The sequence below is a fragment of the Anabrus simplex genome, chromosome 14, assembly GCF_040414725.1.
Source record: "Anabrus simplex isolate iqAnaSimp1 chromosome 14, ASM4041472v1, whole genome shotgun sequence".
In the NCBI taxonomy this organism is placed as follows: domain Eukaryota; kingdom Metazoa; phylum Arthropoda; class Insecta; order Orthoptera; family Tettigoniidae; genus Anabrus; species Anabrus simplex.
In genome coordinates, this window is record NC_090278.1 from 94,270,583 (window position 1) to 94,291,035 (window position 20,453).

Sequence of the window (20,453 nt, forward strand, 5' to 3'; positions counted from 1 at the left end):
TGGTAAAATATGGCATTAACAATTTTGGGATTTATTTTTCGTAAAATACTACCGTGATTTTTTCAATTTTAAATCTGAGGATTTCTTTATGCAGTGATTTTTACACTTTAACATGGATAAACATGACAGTGGGCAAAAGAGCTTGTATTCAGTTGTAAAAGGAGGAAAGAAAGATCCTGAGAGATGTATGGGGTACCAAAACGCAGCGTGAAATATGGATGCATAGATCAAGGCAGGAGATATACGAGAAAGCAGAACCAATTTCAAGTGTATTACTGAAAAGAAGGTTCAGTTTCGTGGGACATTTGATGAGGATGGATGATACAGGTTAACAAAGAAGATATGGCTTGTGACATGCTTAATAGGAAATAACTGGATGAAGGTAGTTAGGGAGGACTGGAAGGCTATTGACACAATAGATAAATATCCACTAAAGACTGTGCAGGATATATCTGTTAAAACTCGTCGAAAGTGACAAATGGACCAATACTAAGATCAAGATCCAAATCACAGAAGCGGAGAGAGTGAAAGAAGAAGAGTAAAAGAATGAAGAGGTATTGGGAAGAACAAAGACGTGATGAACAAGTTACTGGAGATCCTGAAGATAAAATAATAATGATAATAATAATAATAATAATAATAATAATAATAATAATAATAATAATAATAATAATAATAATAATAATAATAATAATCATGAATAGCCTGAATATCATCTGTGTGCAGAAGGGAGAGCATGAGGTTACAAACATATTTTATTTTATTCATACAAGAATGAAGTGCTCTACCCATTCTTTATTTAACCTAGAAAAATGCTCTACAGTACCCGAGGGCAGGTTCACCAAGTGTCCCCATAAATTACAAGGAAATAAATGTTTTCCTAGGCTCTGAAATAGAAGAAGACAATGACTGGAGGTAGGGCGGAGGTATTACAAGAGCTGAAAACCATTGAAAATAGAGACAAAGCAATGGATGTAACTAAGAGACAAGAGCCTAACGGGTGAATATAAAAGGATGGAAGATCGGAATTTGGTGGTGTGAGAGGACTGTTGGAGAGCAGGGAATTATAAAGAAATCCTCAGTAAAAATTATTTTGTCGTCATCACAACAAATGGCACAGAAGCCTAATTAATTAGCTACGTAAAATTCGGGTACGCAAAAAAGAAGTTCTTTAGATGGAAGGGATTGGCCGAGATAAGAGGATCTGCCTTCGTGTGTTGCGATGAAAACACCTCCGGTGTTTTAACTTACCGCTCTTCGAGTCTCGTCTGAGCCCACGCACGCCTCGGTTATCTCCTTGTAGTACAGCTGCTGTTCCACGGAGAGTTCGTGAGTAGCCAGCTGCTTCACGTGCACCGTCTCCACGTTCCGCAGCTTGTGGACGCGCCTAGGGACATAACAGGCATTACCTTAGAAATTAAAAGACAAGCAACAACAAAACAAGAACACTGATAAAAAATTGTATACCAATTTAATCTACTTTTAGCGGATGACGATCAGTGGTGGCGATAAGGACCCACGCACCAGGGAGGGGGGCATGACTGTTTCTTAATTCAGTAGCTGACGAGTGATTTTACATACTGATAAAGCTACAGCACATAACACAGTAATATTGTGATCTTATTATTATTATTATTATTCTACCAGTTTTCCCACACCTGTGGGGTCGCAGGTGCGAACTGTCTCTCACATGTGGATTTGGCTCTGTTCTATGGCCGGATGCCCTTCCTGACGCCAACCCTATATGGAGGGAAGTACTTACTATTGCGTGTTTCTGTGGTGGTTGGTAGTATCGTGTGCTGTGTGAATATGAAGAGGAGAGTGTTGGGACAAACACAAACACCCAGTCCCCGAGTCAGAAGAATTAATCAGGAGCGATTAAAATTCCCAACCAGGGACCCTCTGAATCGAAGGCCAGTACGCTGACCATTCAGCCAACGAGTCAGACAACACACTATTATTGTATTACAGAGGGTTACTGCAAACTTAGGCCATTGTAGTGCAGAACTTCTTTCGTCAATCATAGGAGTACGATAGTTATTTCTGAAAGAACGTGGGTTTCCCAACCTGTTCCAATAATAACCATCCCTTGCTGCCACTCATAACAATCAACAACGCTTTTGAAGTAATTAGCCAGTTCTGAGAACCCAGTAGTCAGCGAAGATGTGATAACAAAGACATCCTTCTTTTCAAAACTCTAAATACTAAAGTTTTGAGCCTGTTTATAACACTCAGGCCTATGATGGACGGCTCTGCCTGTCGTAAGAGGCGAGTAAAAGGGGCCCCAAGCTTTCCGACTTAGGAGCGTGGGTTGCCGACGACGGAGTCCTGGCATGGCCTCCTCTTACGTGTGCCAGGCTTCTCACTTTCATCTATCTGTTCCAACCTTCCTAGGTCAACTGTTGTTCTTTCCTGACCCCAACATTATTAGGATGCGAATCCTATGAAATCTTTCATTTTCGTGCCCTTTGCGGCCCTTGTCTTTCTTTGGCCGATACCTTCATTCCATTTTTCTCTCTGATTAGTGTTATATAGAGGATGGTTGCCCAGTTGTACTTCCTCTTAAAACAACAATCAATCAGGAGATAGTGGGTTCGAGCCCCACTGTCAGCAGCCCTGAAGATGGTCGGTGCGACGCAAAAAAAAAAAAAAAACAATCACCACCACCATACCAACAACCCAACCTGTGGTAGCTTTTCATCACTAAAATTACTCCTGCAGCCAACATCTACTGCAGGGCCTCTCAAACGCCCAAAATCTGACGCGTACAAACCGAGACACAGAGGTTCCGTGTACCATGCATCCATCTGACTCGGGTCAATTTAGACCAACGTTTTGTCTCGGCTAAGCTCGGCTCAACTCTGCTCAGATGATGGAGCACTGCAGAGCAAGTGAGGAAGGTGAAGACAGATGAAGCAAGCGAGACAGGCATAGGGAAAGAGAAAGACAGCGCGCTACTGCTTAAAATCAAGGAGTGGGGGTGTGCAGTCTGGTCAACCTAGGGAAATTGCATTTTGCACTTTGCTCTGCGCAATGCACCGATGCATGTACCCGGCCCGGGCCCTGCCCTACTCTAATCTGTTCATCATATTCATGGTTTGCATTCCTACCGTCTACACTTCCGCCGAAAGCTAATGGAATGTGACAAACAAGAGGATAGGAACGTGAAAATGAACACATGACAATATTGTTTTGTTACTCTAATATATTTCAGGAACACACACACACAACTATGAATGGCACAGCAGGCGGTCTGGCCCGTTGCTCTTACCTGGGGACGACTAATCCTTACTTTCACTTCCACAAGTCCAGCCACCTCATACAGTAGCTGAACATAGCGTTACACAACACACGATGACTATTCCTTGGTTCAACTCCAGAGACAGTCCAATAATTCACAACCACATGCAGCGAACAACTATACCGAACAGCTCAACAGGACAATGCTCTCACAACACGAAAATTAACACAGGTCCATTTACACCCACACTCAAGATAGCGGCCTCCCTCGCTGATTCACGGCGATCCTCAGTCCAAGGAAATACACACAGACAGTAATCTAAGACAGTACACAGTCTTCTGTCCCGTACGTTGTTCTGCAGTTCAGCTCGTCGTTCAGACCTTGGTGGAACACTAGCGACAGCCAACACCTCTGCTGCCCTCAGCCCAGCCACCGAACCCCAAGACACTGAGTCTCACACTGACTCCACGACCAGCCTCCCTCTTTATAGCTCGGGCGATGCGCACAAGAATATTCACGATGTGTCCAGAAACGGAATATTATCGTTGCATCTCCAAGAAACTCACAGATAAGCCAGCCGACGAGAACACTAAACAGAAATGCCAGCGATGCCCTCCAGGGAACTTCCCGGTTGGCTGATTCACTAGTCCCTTCCAAGAAGTACTGAAAGGGGCTGGCACTTAAAAATATAAGCACAAGGACAGAAATGAATGATGCTAGCATCACGAGAGAAATAAGTCACAGAATCCAACAAGCAATAAGATTTGGCACGGAAATGGTAAGGAAAGGCGAAGTCTCAATTAACACCCTAAAGACCGGCCCCAGAGATCTCCATATTATTGTGGCCAGCAGTTGTAGATGGCCCCGCAATTCTCGGTTTTTACAATTAACAAGTTTCATGATATTGGTCCATATTGGTACAACTTAATTAAGAACATAACTAGTTTACTAGTCCACCTAATCAGTATACCTCACTTCACATTTATTCTTGAATTATTTACGCATGATTTGGTGCATGTTTCGTCTTCTTTTGAAGACCACCTCAGCCGCAGCATCTCAATAAAATATCTAATAAAAACCACAGTAATGCCACTGCCCAATCACTTAATACAGTGAGTTGTTGTAGTTCTGTTCTACCACTTTCTTGGAATAATTTTAAAATTACATGTTATAAAGAACAATAAGATATAATCCTCCTTTATAAAAAGTTTGATTGAAGTTTGGTTTAGCCTCAGTGTACTGATTAAAAGTTGAGCTGTAGCTTGTTGGCTCTTGTTTGATCAACAGGAGAGTGCCAAAGCTTTCAATTGAAAAAAATTCATTTCCTTTTACTTCTGAAAATTCAAACCCACCAAGATATTTCCTCCGTAAGGAGTAAATACACTCCCGAGTAACTGAATTACGTACGCATGTCTTGTAGAGTACAGCACCTTGATGACGCTGGCGATGAGGCGTGGCATGAACTCCACAAGATACCAGAAGCACTGGGGGAGTGGGCATACTGATCAGTAACTGTTGCACAGCCTAGCACAATCCATGAAGAATGGACGGAGTAGGCTCCAGGGCATGCACACCCCTCTCTAAAGCATCCCATTGTCTTGCTGAAGATATAGGAGGCTAACAAAAGGGCGAACATGATCTGTCAGCAGGTTCCTGTAACATTTGTGTTGTCAGAGATTCTATTTCATCTCATGTGAAGAGTCCCCATGCGAAGGTACCACCATCGGCATGAAATGTACCCTGCTGACAAGACGGACCCGTTGCCTCGTATGGTTGACGGCGCACTCGTACCCAACCATCGGCGTGTATCAACTGGTACCTGAACTTTCTCCATGCTTAGAGCATCCAGAGGCGGTGTTCCTTTGTCCATGTCAGTTGCTGCACGTTGTGACGGGTATTGAGCTTCTGTACTCCGCTGCGAGGAGATGGTTCTTGATGGTATGGCTGCTCACACTGGAATGGCACTGTGGCCTGTCTATCTGCAGTCCAACATGACGTTTACCCTGGCAGTGGTGCTTTTAATCAAATCAACACTCATGGTAGACTCTTGATACCATGGCCCTTGGAAAGACCAGTGTCTGCACGACAACGAGCGAGTTGGCAATGTGGTTAGGGTCGTGCAGCTGTGAACTTGCATTTGCAAATGTGCCAACTTTCAAAAGTAAAAAAAAACAGGACTTTTTTATCTCAGAGGTGAAGCTTCCACCGTATGAAGAATTATTTAGTTTATTTTCCGGGTTGAACCGTGTTGTTGTTGTCTGTACATCACGTACAGTTTGCCGACATTTCGAATAAATTGCAGTATTCTTTTGTCAAGGTGACTGAAATACCCCCTATTCGATCCAAGGTAGTCAGTCTCCTAGGCAGCAGTCACAGTACAAGAGTGGCCCTGACCTTGGTCTTTTATATCCTAGCCTTTCTGGCTGACGTAAGCCCCTGGCTGTCTCGTGAGAATTCAGGAAGGTATGTGTCACAGCCAGGAAGTGGGGGCTTGCCCGCGCCTGCATGTTAATGTTGTCTTAGAATTACTGATTTTATATCCTTCTTTTAAATTCATCTTGTTCGGATGTTTCTTGATTTTGATAGCCTCGCGAATTTTCCTTTCCAGATTCCAAGGGATAGCTGCTAGGATCTTGTCTTGACAAAGAATACTGCAATGTATTTGAAACGTCGGCAAACTGTACACGATGCACAGACAACAACAACAACAGCACGGTTCAACCCGGAAAATAAACTAAATAAATAGGACTTTTTTTTAATTTTTGCAGCATATTCGGACATGTTATGACACATCTTTGATGGCGTTACTTTGAATAATATAACAAATTATACTACTCAATTATGTAATTTCTCTTATTAATTCATTCATTCATTAACTCATTAATTTGTTTGTTTGTTTATAAATACTGAAATACTGCATATATCTGAGCTTTAGAACACACTATTCTTCATTGTAACTCCCTTAGGCCTCATCATAAATTTCTGAACTAGATTGATGCTCCCAGCCTTGTTGAACGGGTTTTAACAGGTTTTCCAGGATTCTTTTTTCGGGAAGCTTTGGTCTGAATTGATCATTTGTCCTTGTAAATATGCTAAAAATATACTCTCACACTCGGCACTGCTATGTGGAAATGATTTTACAAAAGAGCATTAAGTTAGAGATTCTGTCATATTTAAGAACACTCCAGCTGATTGGATCTGTCTTGCCAGTACTCACTGAACATCAGTTCTCTCCAGCTGCTTAACCCCTTGACTACCAATTTGATTTGCTGCACCACAACACTGAATACTTATTTAAAATGGAGGCTGTAATACAGAATGCCCCATGCGACAAAGAACATGACATAAATCATACAATTCACTACATAAATCATTGAAATCTTTTGAACATGTTTAAAAATCTTTAGATATACCTGGAAATCAGTACGAAGCATACAAACGGCATTGTCTTGCTAAATAAAGGAGTTTCAATAATACTCCTTTTCGACCAGTACATTTTTACTTGTGACATAATAATACATAGCACGAAATAAGCCTTCAATTCACCATTGCATGTGTCAAACCACTTACCATCATAAAGTTTCTTTTCATAATCTGGGTTTTCTAAGCACTGTTTAGCGTTTCTGTTCATTTCTGTTGTAATCATAGTCCAGAATTCGTTGTCGGAACACACGCTAGAACGTCTAGCGCTGAAGGTCTCTCGCCCAAATTACGAGTAATTAATTACGGCACTGAGAGATGATACATTACTAAATTTACAAATACCGGGTACACTGTCTTCATCCTTCCAATTCCAGTCACTTTCAACTGACCATGTTCCAGCATCGACATTGCGTCTTTGCGATGTGGATGGCTGAGCTACATCTAACACTTTGTCAGAGTCTACATCACTTTCCGACGTAGATTCATTACTTCCATAAACAATAAATTCCTCTTCATCGCCTTCAGATTCACATGACACTTCACTCTCACCACTTTCGCATAAATAATTACTAAGCTGAGTCAAATGTTTATTGCTGTGTGCAGCCATCTTGGCATGGAACTACCGTAGTGGAAGACATCCCACCTTATTTTCAAAGATTTCAGTGATTTAAATGCTTAGATGTGGATATTCTTTTAGTAGGAAGTCTTAGAAGGTTTACAGAATAGCACGCAAGTGCCATCTATGAGTGACATGCCAAACTATGAGCTCATACAAGCGGGAAAGTCCATCATGTTTGAGAGACGTGGTTCGGCTGTTTGGTCACGGTGGAGGACCACGTCTCCGAGACGATGTTAGTCGTCAAGTGGATAAAGAACGAAGAAAAATCTGGGATTTGCAAAAAAGTTCAGGAATGTTAAATCTGTTCTCAAAATCGGGATATAAGTCTCTGCAATCAAGAGAGAGGCAGGAAGGACCAAAAATAGGGAGTCTCCTGCTTAAATTGGAGGAGTAGTTGGCACGTCTGCATTTCGGGAATCGTGTGTTCAAATCCCACTGCTGGCAGCCCTGAAGGTGGTTTTCTGTGCTTTCCCATTTTCACACTAGACAAATGCAAGGGCTGTAAGGCCATGGCCACTTCCTATCCCATCTTTACCATAAGACCTATCTGTGTCGGTGCAGCCTAACGCCAACTGAATTTTTAAAAACAGACGAAGTGGCCCATATGTGTGGTACCGACAATCTGATGTTTCATGTCTTGTTCATCCTGTAGTCAAGTGTTACTCTGACTTCCTCGCTGTTACATGCCACGCCGTCCTACTGCATTCGCAAGGCCGAGCACGGCACAGCTTCCGCACTACGGCAGCTACCTCTAATTCAACTGCTCGCGAGTGTATAACACTGTTCCCTGTTGTGCCAAGAAATTATGTGAAGTCATAATCCTCGCAAAACGTAGGAAACCATCCTACTTCAATCACAGCTTCAGAAATGATGAGTACAGCCCGACACAGTTGAGAATAGCAGGGAAACATGCAGGAAAGATTATCCACGACACACAACCTGCGACAGTGATTCAACATTCACAATATGGCAACTGCGATGATTGGGAAAAACACTCCATGGCTGTTGCCAACCTTCTGAAAGAAGAGGAAGAAGAAGAAGAATGGTTTCAAAATGCCGTGAGATGAGCCTCTTTAGTCACCAAACACTCTTACATAACAAGAGTGACAGAGAAAACCTGTCCTGCTGCCCACCTCACAACACATTCTTCTCCTCAGCCAATAAAAATGCAAGATACAGCACCAGAGTTACTCACCCCGTGGTTGGCTTGCCGGCAGCGTCAGCCTTTTCTTTCGAACTCTTACGCAGCTTCGTAACGGGATCTATGCTCTCCAGTTTTTGAGCCTCTTTGGATACGGGGGGTGGGTTCTCTGGTATTGTCGGCTGGACTCCCTCGATGCACAACCAGTGAGCTGAAACAATGGCATCAAAGTCACTACATTATATTGTACAAGCTGTCATACATCCTCATTAGCAAAAAAGAAATGATTAGGGATAAAGTTTCAAACTCTAGATAACACCATGGCTTTAAACTGTAATAAATTAGTTTTAAAAGAGAGGTTCAGAACATTGATAGGGTTTTAATTTATTGAGAAAACAGTAAACATTCTGTAAATTCCACTGGTAGACATTTCATGAATGAAAGTTTAGTAAGGGGAATGTACAAACCTCGCAAGGAGACTTCGAGAGGGAGTTTTGGAAAGGGAGCACCCACAATGTCATTAAGGTCGACCTCCTTGTCTTCTATGAAGTGTAGCTCTCTTCCTCCACCCGAGGCGAATCGGAATGGTATGTGGTCCAGCGCGTATAGACCGTACAGTGGCTGGAAAAAGATACACAACATCCTTAAAGAGTACTGTATAGATCAAAGGTCAATATTTCACTATTTCCATTAATGTTGGTCCCTTTTAAAATGAGTCTCAAATTTTGAACCATCCTCAAACGTGATCGTGAACGGATAGAAAGCTTTGAAATGTGGTGCTGGAGGAAAATGTTAAGAATTCCTTGGACAGCTCATCGCACGAACACATCAATCCTGTACCAACTTCAGATAAAAGCTCGTCTATCGTGTAAGGTCTCTCAGTGGATTGTACGCTACTTTGGACATATAATGTGCCGAGATGGTAGTCTTCAAAAGCTGATTGTTGAGGGCAAAGTCCATGGAACCAGACAACGAGGACGAGTACCAACGCGATGGATTGACATGGTGAACGGCCCCCTACAGTGTTCTTTCAGAGCAACCACATTGAAAGCTTTAGATAGGGAAGAATGGCGGAGTATGGTTCAACGGCTAGAGGGCTGAATATTATGATAGTCACGACGCCTCAGTCATGAGGCAAAACGAAGAAGAAGAATTAATGGTGCCCTTTTTTCCTACTATCACTGAGTGAACATGTGGGAGATATTTATTAACCCTCTACTGCATGAATTATTTTTCGTTTTCGTTTGGTGAAGAAAATTTCAAGCTTTAATGTTCAACATACGCTCAGTGTATTAGATGTACCAGCAATTCTTAACTGGGGCTAATAGCTTAACACTCATATGTGATGTGGATTGCCATAGTTAAATATATATACGATTTTTCATGATTTTACGCTAAGCTTTTAACATTCAAAGACCGAACATTACTACCTACTGGCCATGGGTACGTACTGCAAGGTGCAAGTACAACTTGCAGAACCGTAGGTCGGTAATGTCTTTGAGGTTGAGCCAGAGGTACTCCTGAAGCCTGTAGTAATGTGATGGGGAGGGCCCACGTAAAATAAATGGTGTGGAAGGAGTACCTTTGGTTGTAGGGCTGTTTTGTCTTATGTTATGTAAAAAGAAAAACAAGGCATCACTGGGATATGTGTTTAATTGATTGTACAGATGAAGGTGTGCCGTAAAAACTACTTCTGTCTACAATATTTATCCATTTATACAGGTGAAAAGTTATTTGTTGCCTAAAGGCAACAGTAGGGCCTATGCAGTAGAGGGTTAAGTCATCAAAATCTGAGTTCTAGTAATTACTTCTCCTAATTGTAGACATTCAATGACAAATTTCTTGAAGTGACTTACCTCCACATTCTTCACCTTTAAGGCATTATCTACATCCGAGCCCAGTAACTTCTGTCTCTTTGCATGGTGCATGAATTTTCCAGCATCCTGAAATAATAATAATAATAATAATAATAATAATAATAATAATAATAATAATAATAATAATAATAATAATAATAATAACATCAACAACAATAATAATAATAATAATAATAATAATAATAATAATAATAATAATAATAATAATAATAATAATAATAATAATAATAATAATAATAATAATAAAAGCTTACAATTTGATTAACAAGCCCTCACTGTTCCAAATTCTAGAAGAGAGGGGACTAGATCCCAAAACTCAAGAACTCTTAAAACAATGACTGGCACAAAATCTAAAGTGAAATTTATGGGGAAAGCCTCAGAACTGTTTGACATTCAAACAGGCGTGAGACAAGGTGATGGACTCTTTCCTATTCTGTCCAAAGTCGTCCTAAACAAGGTTATGGAATAATGGAAGAAAGAACTCAAGAAATGTGAGTTTTGGAAGCCGATCCGAATGGGCTTTCCTAAAGATAACCTCTACATGCCATACCTTGTTTTTGCAGATGATCTGGCGATACAAACAGAGGATGAGGAAACTCCCGTTAAACACCTCCAGACACTTAAAGAAAGTGCAGAAAAGGTGGGACTACAGATATTGTTCGAAAAAACTAAATTCTTAAGTTTAAAGACATATCAAGAGCCTGAGAACAAAATATGGTACATTTGACAGGATCCCTTATTTAAATACCTAGGAGAACTTACTGAACCGACAGGCCTTGAACAGAAAACTCGTCTCCAAAAAATTAAAAAAGCATTAGGATTAGTCCAAAACATCTTACAACAAAAAATCCATGTCAAGGCATAGAAAAATGGCATTACAACACAGTCATGAAACCAACAGTCCTTTACGCAAGTGAAACATTGGAACTCAACAGAGAACAAGAACTTGAAGAAATAAAAAAAAAAAAGATAGGAAGATCATTAGGAAAATGAACAATTACTGAACTGTCCAGAACAACACGAAGATTTTCTCCACAAGAAACTGAAAACACTAATCCAAATTAATTATCACCAGATGAAGAAGAAATCACAAGACAGATAAAAAAATTAAAAACAATAAAACGTCACGTGAAGACAGAATCATAGCGGAAGTCCTCAAATCAGCAGGCCCAAACACCATAAAAGAAATCACAAAAATCATGCAAGACATTTTGCAAACAGAAAAATCCCAGAAAACTGGAAAAATGCATTAATTCACCCACTCCACAAGAAGGGAGAGAGAGAACAGATGTAAACAACTACAGAGGAATCTCACTAGTATCAGTTGCATACAAAATTCTATCCCAATGTCTTCTTGACAGAGCACAACAACAACTAAAACAAAAAATCGGAGAACATCAGGCAGGATTCAGACCAGGCCGATAGTGTTCAAACAATTCTTGAAACTAAAGCTAATCCTAAGAATCTGTAGCAAAACTTTAGTCTGCACATTTGTTGATTTGACAAAAAGCCTATGATTCAGTCCATTGCAAATCACTCTTCCAAACACTGAACGAACAAGGTTTAGACACGAAAACACTTGCAATCATAAAACAGACACTGACAGACACGAAGTTCAAGCGGGAAACCTCATACCCCTTGAAATCAAAACGGGAATAAGGCAAGGAGATGGAACCTCACCTTTACTCTTCAACTGCATCCTTGAAAAACTGTTACAAGAATGGTGCAACAGAAATTGATCCTCAAAATTCACCAACCAATTACTTTAGGCAGAGGAAAATTAGCCACGATAGATTGCCTAGCATCTGCGGAAGACCTAGCAATATTAATCTGATATATTTCAATAGCCCCAAATCAGATTGAACTCCGGAAAGAATTTGCGGAAAAAGTCGGCCTTCAGATATCTTTCGAAAAGACGGAATACATGACCTGCAACAAACAAGCACCAGAAATTCACGGAGACAAAATATGGCAAAATTAAACGCATATCATAATTTAAGTACCTCGGTGAAACAATTCAGGAAAATGAACTCAAAACAAAAGCCAATGAAATTTGATGCCAAAAATGAAAACTGCACACTGACTAATCCAAAATATCTATAACAGAACCGAAGATGTATATCCAAGCATACAAAACTAAGACATTACAATACAGTCATTAAACCAGAATCTCTTTATGGATCAGAGACGCTAATTTTGAACAGGAAAACAGACAGTGAAAACATTGAGAAAAAGGAATGTAAAATCATAAGAAAAATTCTAGGACTAAACTCACCAACGCACAAAACCAACTTAGAGGCAGACTGGAAATCAAACAATACACAAATATTCAGTGAATTTAGAAAATGCAGGCTAAGATTCTATGGACATATTAAAAGAATGCATCCAGACAGACTTACAAAACAAATAGCCGAATGCTATGAAAACACAAGTAAACCTAAAACAGACACAATGAAATGGATTGACGACATCAAAACAGATTTGAAACAGGCAGGAATTACACCAGCAGATGTCCAAAAAAGGGTAATCTTCAGATCCAAAATTTTTAAATGGCAAGTTGACCAAGAGGAAAGACCAAAGAAGAAGAAGATTGGAACAACCTGGTCTGAAGACAGAAAGGAAGTCCACAGTAAAAGAATGAAAGAAATATGGGCACAAAGGAAGGCAAATGCATGCCTCTAAGTACTTTGTGTAGTCCTCATGAGCTTATTTGCATATAATAATAATAATTAGTTTTAAATTACTACTTGTATGGTTTTTGGAGATGTTGAGGTGCTAAAATGTTGTTCTTTTACATGCCAATAAATCTACAGACATGAGGCTGATGTATTTGCTAGGGGCTTTACGTCGCACCGACACAGATAGGTCTTATGGTGACGATGGGATAGGAAATGCCTAGGAGTTGGAAAGAAGCGGCCGTGACCTTAATTAAGGTACAGCCCCTGCATTTGCCTGGTGTGAAAATGGGAAACCACGGAAAACCATTTTCAGGGCTGCCGATAGTGGGATTCGAACCTACTATCTCCCGGATGCAAGCTCACAGCCGCACACCTCTACGCGCACGGCCAACTCGCCCGGTGCTGATGTATTTGAGCACCTTCAAACACAAGCTGGAAGGAAGACCTGTTTCCATCCTGAGAGTTCCTTGGTCTAGTTTACAGACAGATAAAAAGCAGATATCATAAATCACTACTGATTTGCACTTCAGTCGTCCAGGTGGCAGATTGTCCAATAACGGACCATTTATATTGGTATTGTTTACCTGGCCGTTTCTAAATGTTTCCAAAGAACTTGGAAATTTATCAAACATTTGCCATGATAATTTATTCCAATCCCTTACTTGTAGTCCTATAAATGAATATTTGCTCCTATTTGTCCTGAATTCCAACTTTATCTTCATATTGTGATCTTTCCTACTTTTAAAGACACCACTCAAACTTGTTCGTCTACTAATGTCATTCCACGCCATCTCTCCAGTGACAGCTTGGAACATACCACTTGCATGTTACAAATCTCATATTATGATCCATATTGAAATGTACTTAAAGTCAAAGAATAATACTAGATTATAAATTCCACCTTATTCAATACATAAAGAGTTTTTTATTTAAATTCAAGAAATAGATCTTAACATAATAGATACAGGGACATGTTTCGCTGCAACCACGTCTACCTGCTAATATAAATATAACTACGTTTGTGACAAGTACTTGTCCTCGCTCCTAAGTGCCTTAAGAAGTTTGCCGTCTTATCTTTTCACATAAGATTAACAACTTCAACAAACAACTTTGGATTTTAATTTAACCACCACTAAGAGTGACTTCTATCCTAAATAATAAGGCACCATATTTACCAGATTTCATTTCAACGCAGTAATTTACGTATTTATTTTGTACCTTTAACTCACTAATTGTTACCACACTTAAAAACAAGACATTCGTTGTTGTTATTTATTTATTTATTTATTTATTTATTTATTTAGCGTATGACATTAAAAATAAAAACACACAATCACAAATTAAATATACAATACACTATGTAGGTTACAATTTCACCATCAAGCTCTGCAAATAGTGTATACAAGAAGGATTTGGTTCAAGAAAGTCTTTGGGGCTATCCTGATAAGCACTCAGGGGGCACTGTTCCACTATATGACGAACTGTTTGCTTAGGGGCACCGCAGCTACATTCCAGGGAGGGAAGTTTGCCCCATTTATAGAGGAAGTCAGTGCACTTTCCATGGCCTGTCCTGATACGATGGAGTGTTGTTCAGGTTTTGCGAGGTAGGTCAAATCCTTTTGGTATTCTTGTAATACAGGGGAAGTTCTGAAGTCCATTCTTGAAACCAATCCTGCTGCAGGCTGAATTTGTCAACCAGGATTTTGGCAGTCCTTATTGGGTGGATTTCTGGGCCGAAGTCTGTTGTTCAAGGCGTTCATCTCCATGAATTGGCAGATTGGAATTCCTTGACAGCTTCTGGTACTCACGCAACAAACCATTCTTTCTCCGTAGGTGAGGTGGAGGAATATGGCTCAGAACTGGTAGCCAAGAAGTGGGGGTAGATTTTATGGTTCCCGATATAATGCGCAAAGTATGATTTAGCTGTGTGTCAACCAGTTTTGTGTAACAGCTGTTAGCCAAACTTGAGAGCAATATTCTGCAGTTGAGAAAACAAGGGCAAGGGTTGAAGTTCGTAAGGTCGAAGCAGAAGAACCCCAGGTGGTGCCACACAGTTTGTGAATGATATTCCATGACTGGAGTTTGGCTTTTGTCATCTTGAAGGACAGTGTTCTGTCAAGGGTTACTCCGAGGTATTTTGGGTGTTTGTTGTGAGGAAGTCTAGTGTTCTGGAATTTGACATTCGTAATAATCTATAATAAAGATTGATTATAAGACTTTGTCATAAGAGTACTTATAATTACTGTCTAGATGAACAAAAAATCATACAGACCTGGACAGAATACATAAACGAATTGTTCAGTGATGACAGAGGTGAAATTGTGTACTTACACAATGCAAAAGGTCCAAAAATAACAAAAGAAGAAGTATTACATTCCCTCACAATATCACCTAATGGTAAAGTAGTAGGTCCAGACCAGATACCAGCTGAGGTTCTAAAACTAATAACTGAAGAGAATGTTGACCAAATTGCTAAACTTTTCAATACAATTTATGATACTGGAATAATCCCAGAGGACTGGTTGCAATCGACATTCATCGCATTACCTAAAAAGTCTCATCCAAAGAAATGCAGTGATTACCTTCTCATAAGTCTGATGAGTCATATGCTAAAAGCATTCTTACGTATAATACACACACGCATTAGAACAAAGTGCGAAATAGACTTGGATGACAACCAAATGGGTTTCGGAAATGCCTTTGGCACACGAGAAGCCTTATTCAGCATCAATGTCCTCCTCCAAAAATGCCGCCAACTACACAAAGATGTATTTGCATGTTTCATTGACTATGAGAAAGCTTTTGATAGAGTGAAACGTGAAAAATTGATAGAGATTCTTCAATGAAAACATCTCGATGGAAAAGACATATGCATCATACAGAATCTCTACTGGGGCCAACAAGCAACAGTCAAAATGAACCAAACCAAAACATCAGATGTGAAAATCAGAAGAGGGGTACGCCAAGGTTGTATACTCTCGCCGCTCCTTTTTAATATCTATTCTGACATCATTTTTAAAGAAGCTTTGCATGATGTTGAACTGGGTGTGAAAGTAAATGGTGCTTTGATCAATAATATTAGATATGCAGATGACACTCTTATTCTGTTCAACACTTATAGAAGGCCTTCAAGAACTCCTGAACAGAATCCATGTCAAAGGTTTACAGTATGGTCTCAATATAAATGTAGCAAAAACTAAGTTAATGGTATTTAGCAGAAATAGTAATGCAAATGTCACTTTGTCATTAAACAACCGTAAAATAGAACAAGTCCAACAGTTCAAGTACCTCGGCAGCATAATAACAGACAGTATGGATCCAAATAAGGAAATCAGATGCAGAATTGAGAATGCTAGAGCTGCATTTCACAGGATGAGCTCTTTGTTCTGTAATAATCATCTGAATCTGAAGCTCAGACAGAGATTAATGAAGTGCTACATCTGGTCAGTACTGTTATATGGAGCAGAAACATGGACCTTAAAAGCCACAAGTATCAAACGACTTGCCGCCTTTGAAATGTGGTTGCACAGAAGAATGCTTAGAATACCCTGGACAGATATGATAAACGATGAAGTCCTAAGGAGAGCTAGGATGAAGCAAGAACTAATAACAACTATAAAAGTTCACAAAATAGCTTATCTAGGCCACATATTAAAAGGAAACAAATATGGCCTCATAAAACTCATTCTCCAGGGTAAAACAGAGGGCAAACTGTGAGTTGGCAGACCAGAGATAACATGGTTACACAACATCAAGCAGTGGACCGGTATTGAGACAACTGACAGACTCTTCCGACTGGCAGAAGACAGAAAAACTTTCTCCAGAGTAATCGCCGACGTCTGGGCAACCGGATATGGCACTTGAAGAAGAAGAGGAAGTCATTTTTAGACATTTGTACCTACAACAGTATCCTCTTGTTTACATTTTAGACAGTGGAGTTCGAACCCACTATCTCCCGAATACTGGCCGCACTTAAGTGACTGCAGCTACCGAGCTCGGTATGTACACCTTCCAACCTGAGACCTCTCTGCTCCACGTCTGATTTCACTGTCTCTATCCACCATTGCCAGTAATGTTGAAGACTTTTGCTCTTCATTCTCATAATGTGCCCATACCACTGAAGTTTTTGCTTCTTTATTACAATGGCAATAGGGAGCTGCTCTCCCACTTATTTCATTCCTGATTTTGTTGTCTCAAGTAGTTTGATTCGTAGTTCTAATGAATATCATTTCTGTTGCCTGAATTCTGCTGCAGTCGTTGTTTAGTACAGTACATGCCTCTAAACACTATGTGAGAATGGCTACAAAGTACATGTGTAACAGGGTTGTTTTGTTTTTCACGGTATTTTGCAGTATTTTGTAAACAAGCGGAATTCTTATATTCTCACACAGCTGAGCAGCACTGAGGCTGTACTGAGATCCAAAGTGGTTTTCTAAACTGGTACAAGAATGCCTAAACGCACTGTCAAACCTTGGAGGACACAATTATGTAAATATGTTGAACGTACCCGGTCACGCACGCATTGAGAGAAGTGAAAAGGCTGAAGAACTTGCTAGACGTGTGTTAGCATCAAATTCCAACCAGTACGTTTGAGAAGTACCACCTTTCCACCACTTTAAAATCTAAATGCTTGTGTTTTACTTATGTGACCTGTGTTTCTGAGCATATTTTAACTGTCAATCAACATCACAGCTGAAGATGTTTTCTATGAAAAACATAACATGTACTGACTAATTTAAAGATAAATTAATGATATATTAATCTAAGAAAAATCGTAAGATTTGAAAGGTGGAACTTTTCAAACGTACAGGTTAGAATTTGTTATATATAATAATTTCACCATGGAATAAGATGAAATTCATTACTTGTAATGCCCAAGTCAGTGTCAACCAACTGGCTGACGTGTGACGTAAGAGCGCAGAGTGGTCAGGCGTTTCAGCAGGCACTTAGTGGTGCTAGTAGTGGTACAGTACAGTACTCCTCACCAGCTAGAATTAAACATTCCTTCACGAATTCACCATCACTGAATGGTTTAAGTTTCTTTGCAATTAAATATGAAATTTTATAACTCAACTGAACTGCTGATCCACAGATCAAATGCTTGACAGGGTTTTTCAATTTATCTTTCAGTTCTGCAGTGATATAAGCAGCTGAATTGAGGTTCTTGAGGAGCATACAGGGAAAGACAAGATGAGATAGAATACAAAATGAGGAAATAAGAAGAAGCGTGAAAGTGTGTAAACTTCAAGAAGAGATTGATATAGCAAAGCTAAAATGGTTTGGACACATGATGAGAATGCCAGGAGAGAGAATACCAAAGAGAACATTCATGGATACAGTGACTGGAAAGAGGCCTAGGGGATGGCCTCGAATGAGATGGAGGAGCTCTGTTGTGGACTGTGTTGCAAATAGAGGAGTCGATAGCAATAAAGTACTAGAAGAGGAATGGTGGAAAGATCGAGTAAGGTGGGGTCTTTGGTACACTACGCTTCCCAGAGAGAATCTGGAAAAGAGAATGGATGATGAAGAAGAAGAATTCTGCAATTACATGTACCCTCCTTCGCCTTGATAGTGATCATAATCTCTAGCGTGACAAAACTGTAGGGTAGTGACATAAATTATATATTTTTTACATAGCGTAGCTCTTTTCTACAAACTAAACATTCAGCTGTAGCATTCCATTCATTTTCAACAAATAAATACAGATCTTTCCACAAAGACAAAAAGATCGGAGGCATAGACAGCTTGTCGCACTGTGATGTGCTAGGTTCCAGTGTATAGCACAAAGCGAGGCAGTACCTCCCACTCCACGACTGAAGCTCTCTTACATCACACATCAGCCAGTTGGTGTTCCACTGGGGAAGTTATCGGGAACTGATCCGCAGACGAAGGTGTAAACTAATTAACAATAGGGAACTATTTATCAAACGACAATGAAAAAAGAACTGAAACAATACATGTCACAGGACATGCAGATAAGAGACAGGAACTACCCATCAAGAGGTGCAACATATTTGGGAACACAACCATCGAACCAAAGGCTCTGTAATGGGGCTGTTAACACAGCATACCAAACAGGACAGTACAATAAACTGCAGTGCTCGCAGATCCTTGTATTGGGGGGGGAATTCAAATATCATTGGATTGAGCTGGGATCAAACCCACCAACTTGGGGGGTCAAAAGACCAGTGTTCTCCTGCCCAAGTCACTTGACCCAACTAAACAAGAAGATAGCAGCACTTAACTATTCTTTTGACATATCAAGCATTAGATCTCTACAAAAGTACAAATGTCGCATTTTTGTACAAATAATAATAATAGTCGTACAGCCTCAGCTACTGTGTGCGAACGTTTTAATTTGACACAATCTGGCTGTCTGCTTTGCAGTTTTAAGGTTTCATTTTACTCTGCCCTATTAGATGACAGGATAAACCAAAACTGAGTTTTAAGGAATTTTGTCAGGTGAACACCAAATGTGTCACCAGAGATCTTGACATGGAGTGTAAAAATGGACCTTTTCCCCCCTCCAAATATCCGACTGACTTCTCATAAACAGGGTTTGCAACAGTGCAACAACGTTTTCGTTCCAACAGTAATGATTCTTTGACTTTGTTTTACTTAAAAAATGTGCAACCAAGTGCTGTTTCCTTACAATTACAGCCACTTTACTTTACACAAAGTCAAAGAACAATGTTTTGTATCCAGTGTGAATGAGCAACGGAACATCCATCCGGACCAAACTCTGTACTCCTGAGCGAGTCAGACACATGGACTTGGAAAATTAAAGCAATCACCTCCGAACTGCAAACCTTGTCAACCGCTGTTTACGAAGAATTTTGAACACCACTGGTCAGAAGTAATTTCCGCCCAAAAACTGCAGAAGGACATGAGAAATCAAGATGTACATACAAATCAAGCAGCAAAAATGAAAATGGACTAGGCATACACTCTGAGGAAGGAAAAACAAGCTGTCAAGAGAGCAGCCATGGACTGCAGTGTCTTCAAGGGTCGAGATTCCTAGCTGTGGACCGAAGTGAAGAAAACCTGAGCCCGACTTGAACCAGACAATATATTATAGTTTACCACCCAGCCTGGCTTGTTTGTCCAAAACTTTATACTGAATAGGCTTATGTTTAAAAAAAAATTATTTATTGGAAGAGGTGGTGGTGTTGTTATTATGATTAATATTATTTATTTATTAGTGCCTTTTTCAGTGGCAAAGTTAGGGCTCTCTCTTACACTTTACCACATATCAATTAAAATCTTAAATAAAATGCTATGATAATTTAAAATAGTTAAAACTACAGAAGTTAACTGAATTAAAATGAATTTAAATAAATTACAAACTAAATTAATATTAAAACTCATTAATATTAAAAAGTCTGAAACTACCTAAGAAATCCTCAGGCATGCACACATTCATACTTCAACCATTTCTCAGCAGATAGTCTCGGCAGGTGACACTAAATCTTGG

General features: G+C 39.9%; 1 protein-coding gene across 10 annotated transcripts in view; it reads right to left on the reverse strand.

Moving 5' to 3' along the window:
- The window catches only part of Taf6 (TBP-associated factor 6), a 129,499-nt gene that overhangs the window by 80,848 nt on the left and 28,198 nt on the right, over positions 1 to 20,453 (reverse strand). For 9 of the 10 annotated variants that reach the window (XR_010861556.2, XR_010861557.2, XM_067158175.2 and 6 more), the window contains 4 exons: positions 10,281 to 10,367; positions 8,892 to 9,045; positions 8,479 to 8,635; positions 1,252 to 1,387 (listed from right to left, as the gene is read on the reverse strand). Coding sequence is in view for 8 of the 10 variants with exons in the window: in XM_067158175.2 (XP_067014276.1) it covers positions 1,252 to 1,387; positions 8,479 to 8,635; positions 8,892 to 9,045; positions 10,281 to 10,367 (534 nt within the window). In the remaining 2 variants the exon portion in view is untranslated. Of the gene's footprint in view, positions 1 to 1,251; positions 1,388 to 8,478; positions 8,636 to 8,891; positions 9,046 to 10,280; positions 10,368 to 20,371; positions 20,390 to 20,453 lie in introns of those variants that run through there. The other variant, XM_067158174.2, reaches the window with a different exon arrangement.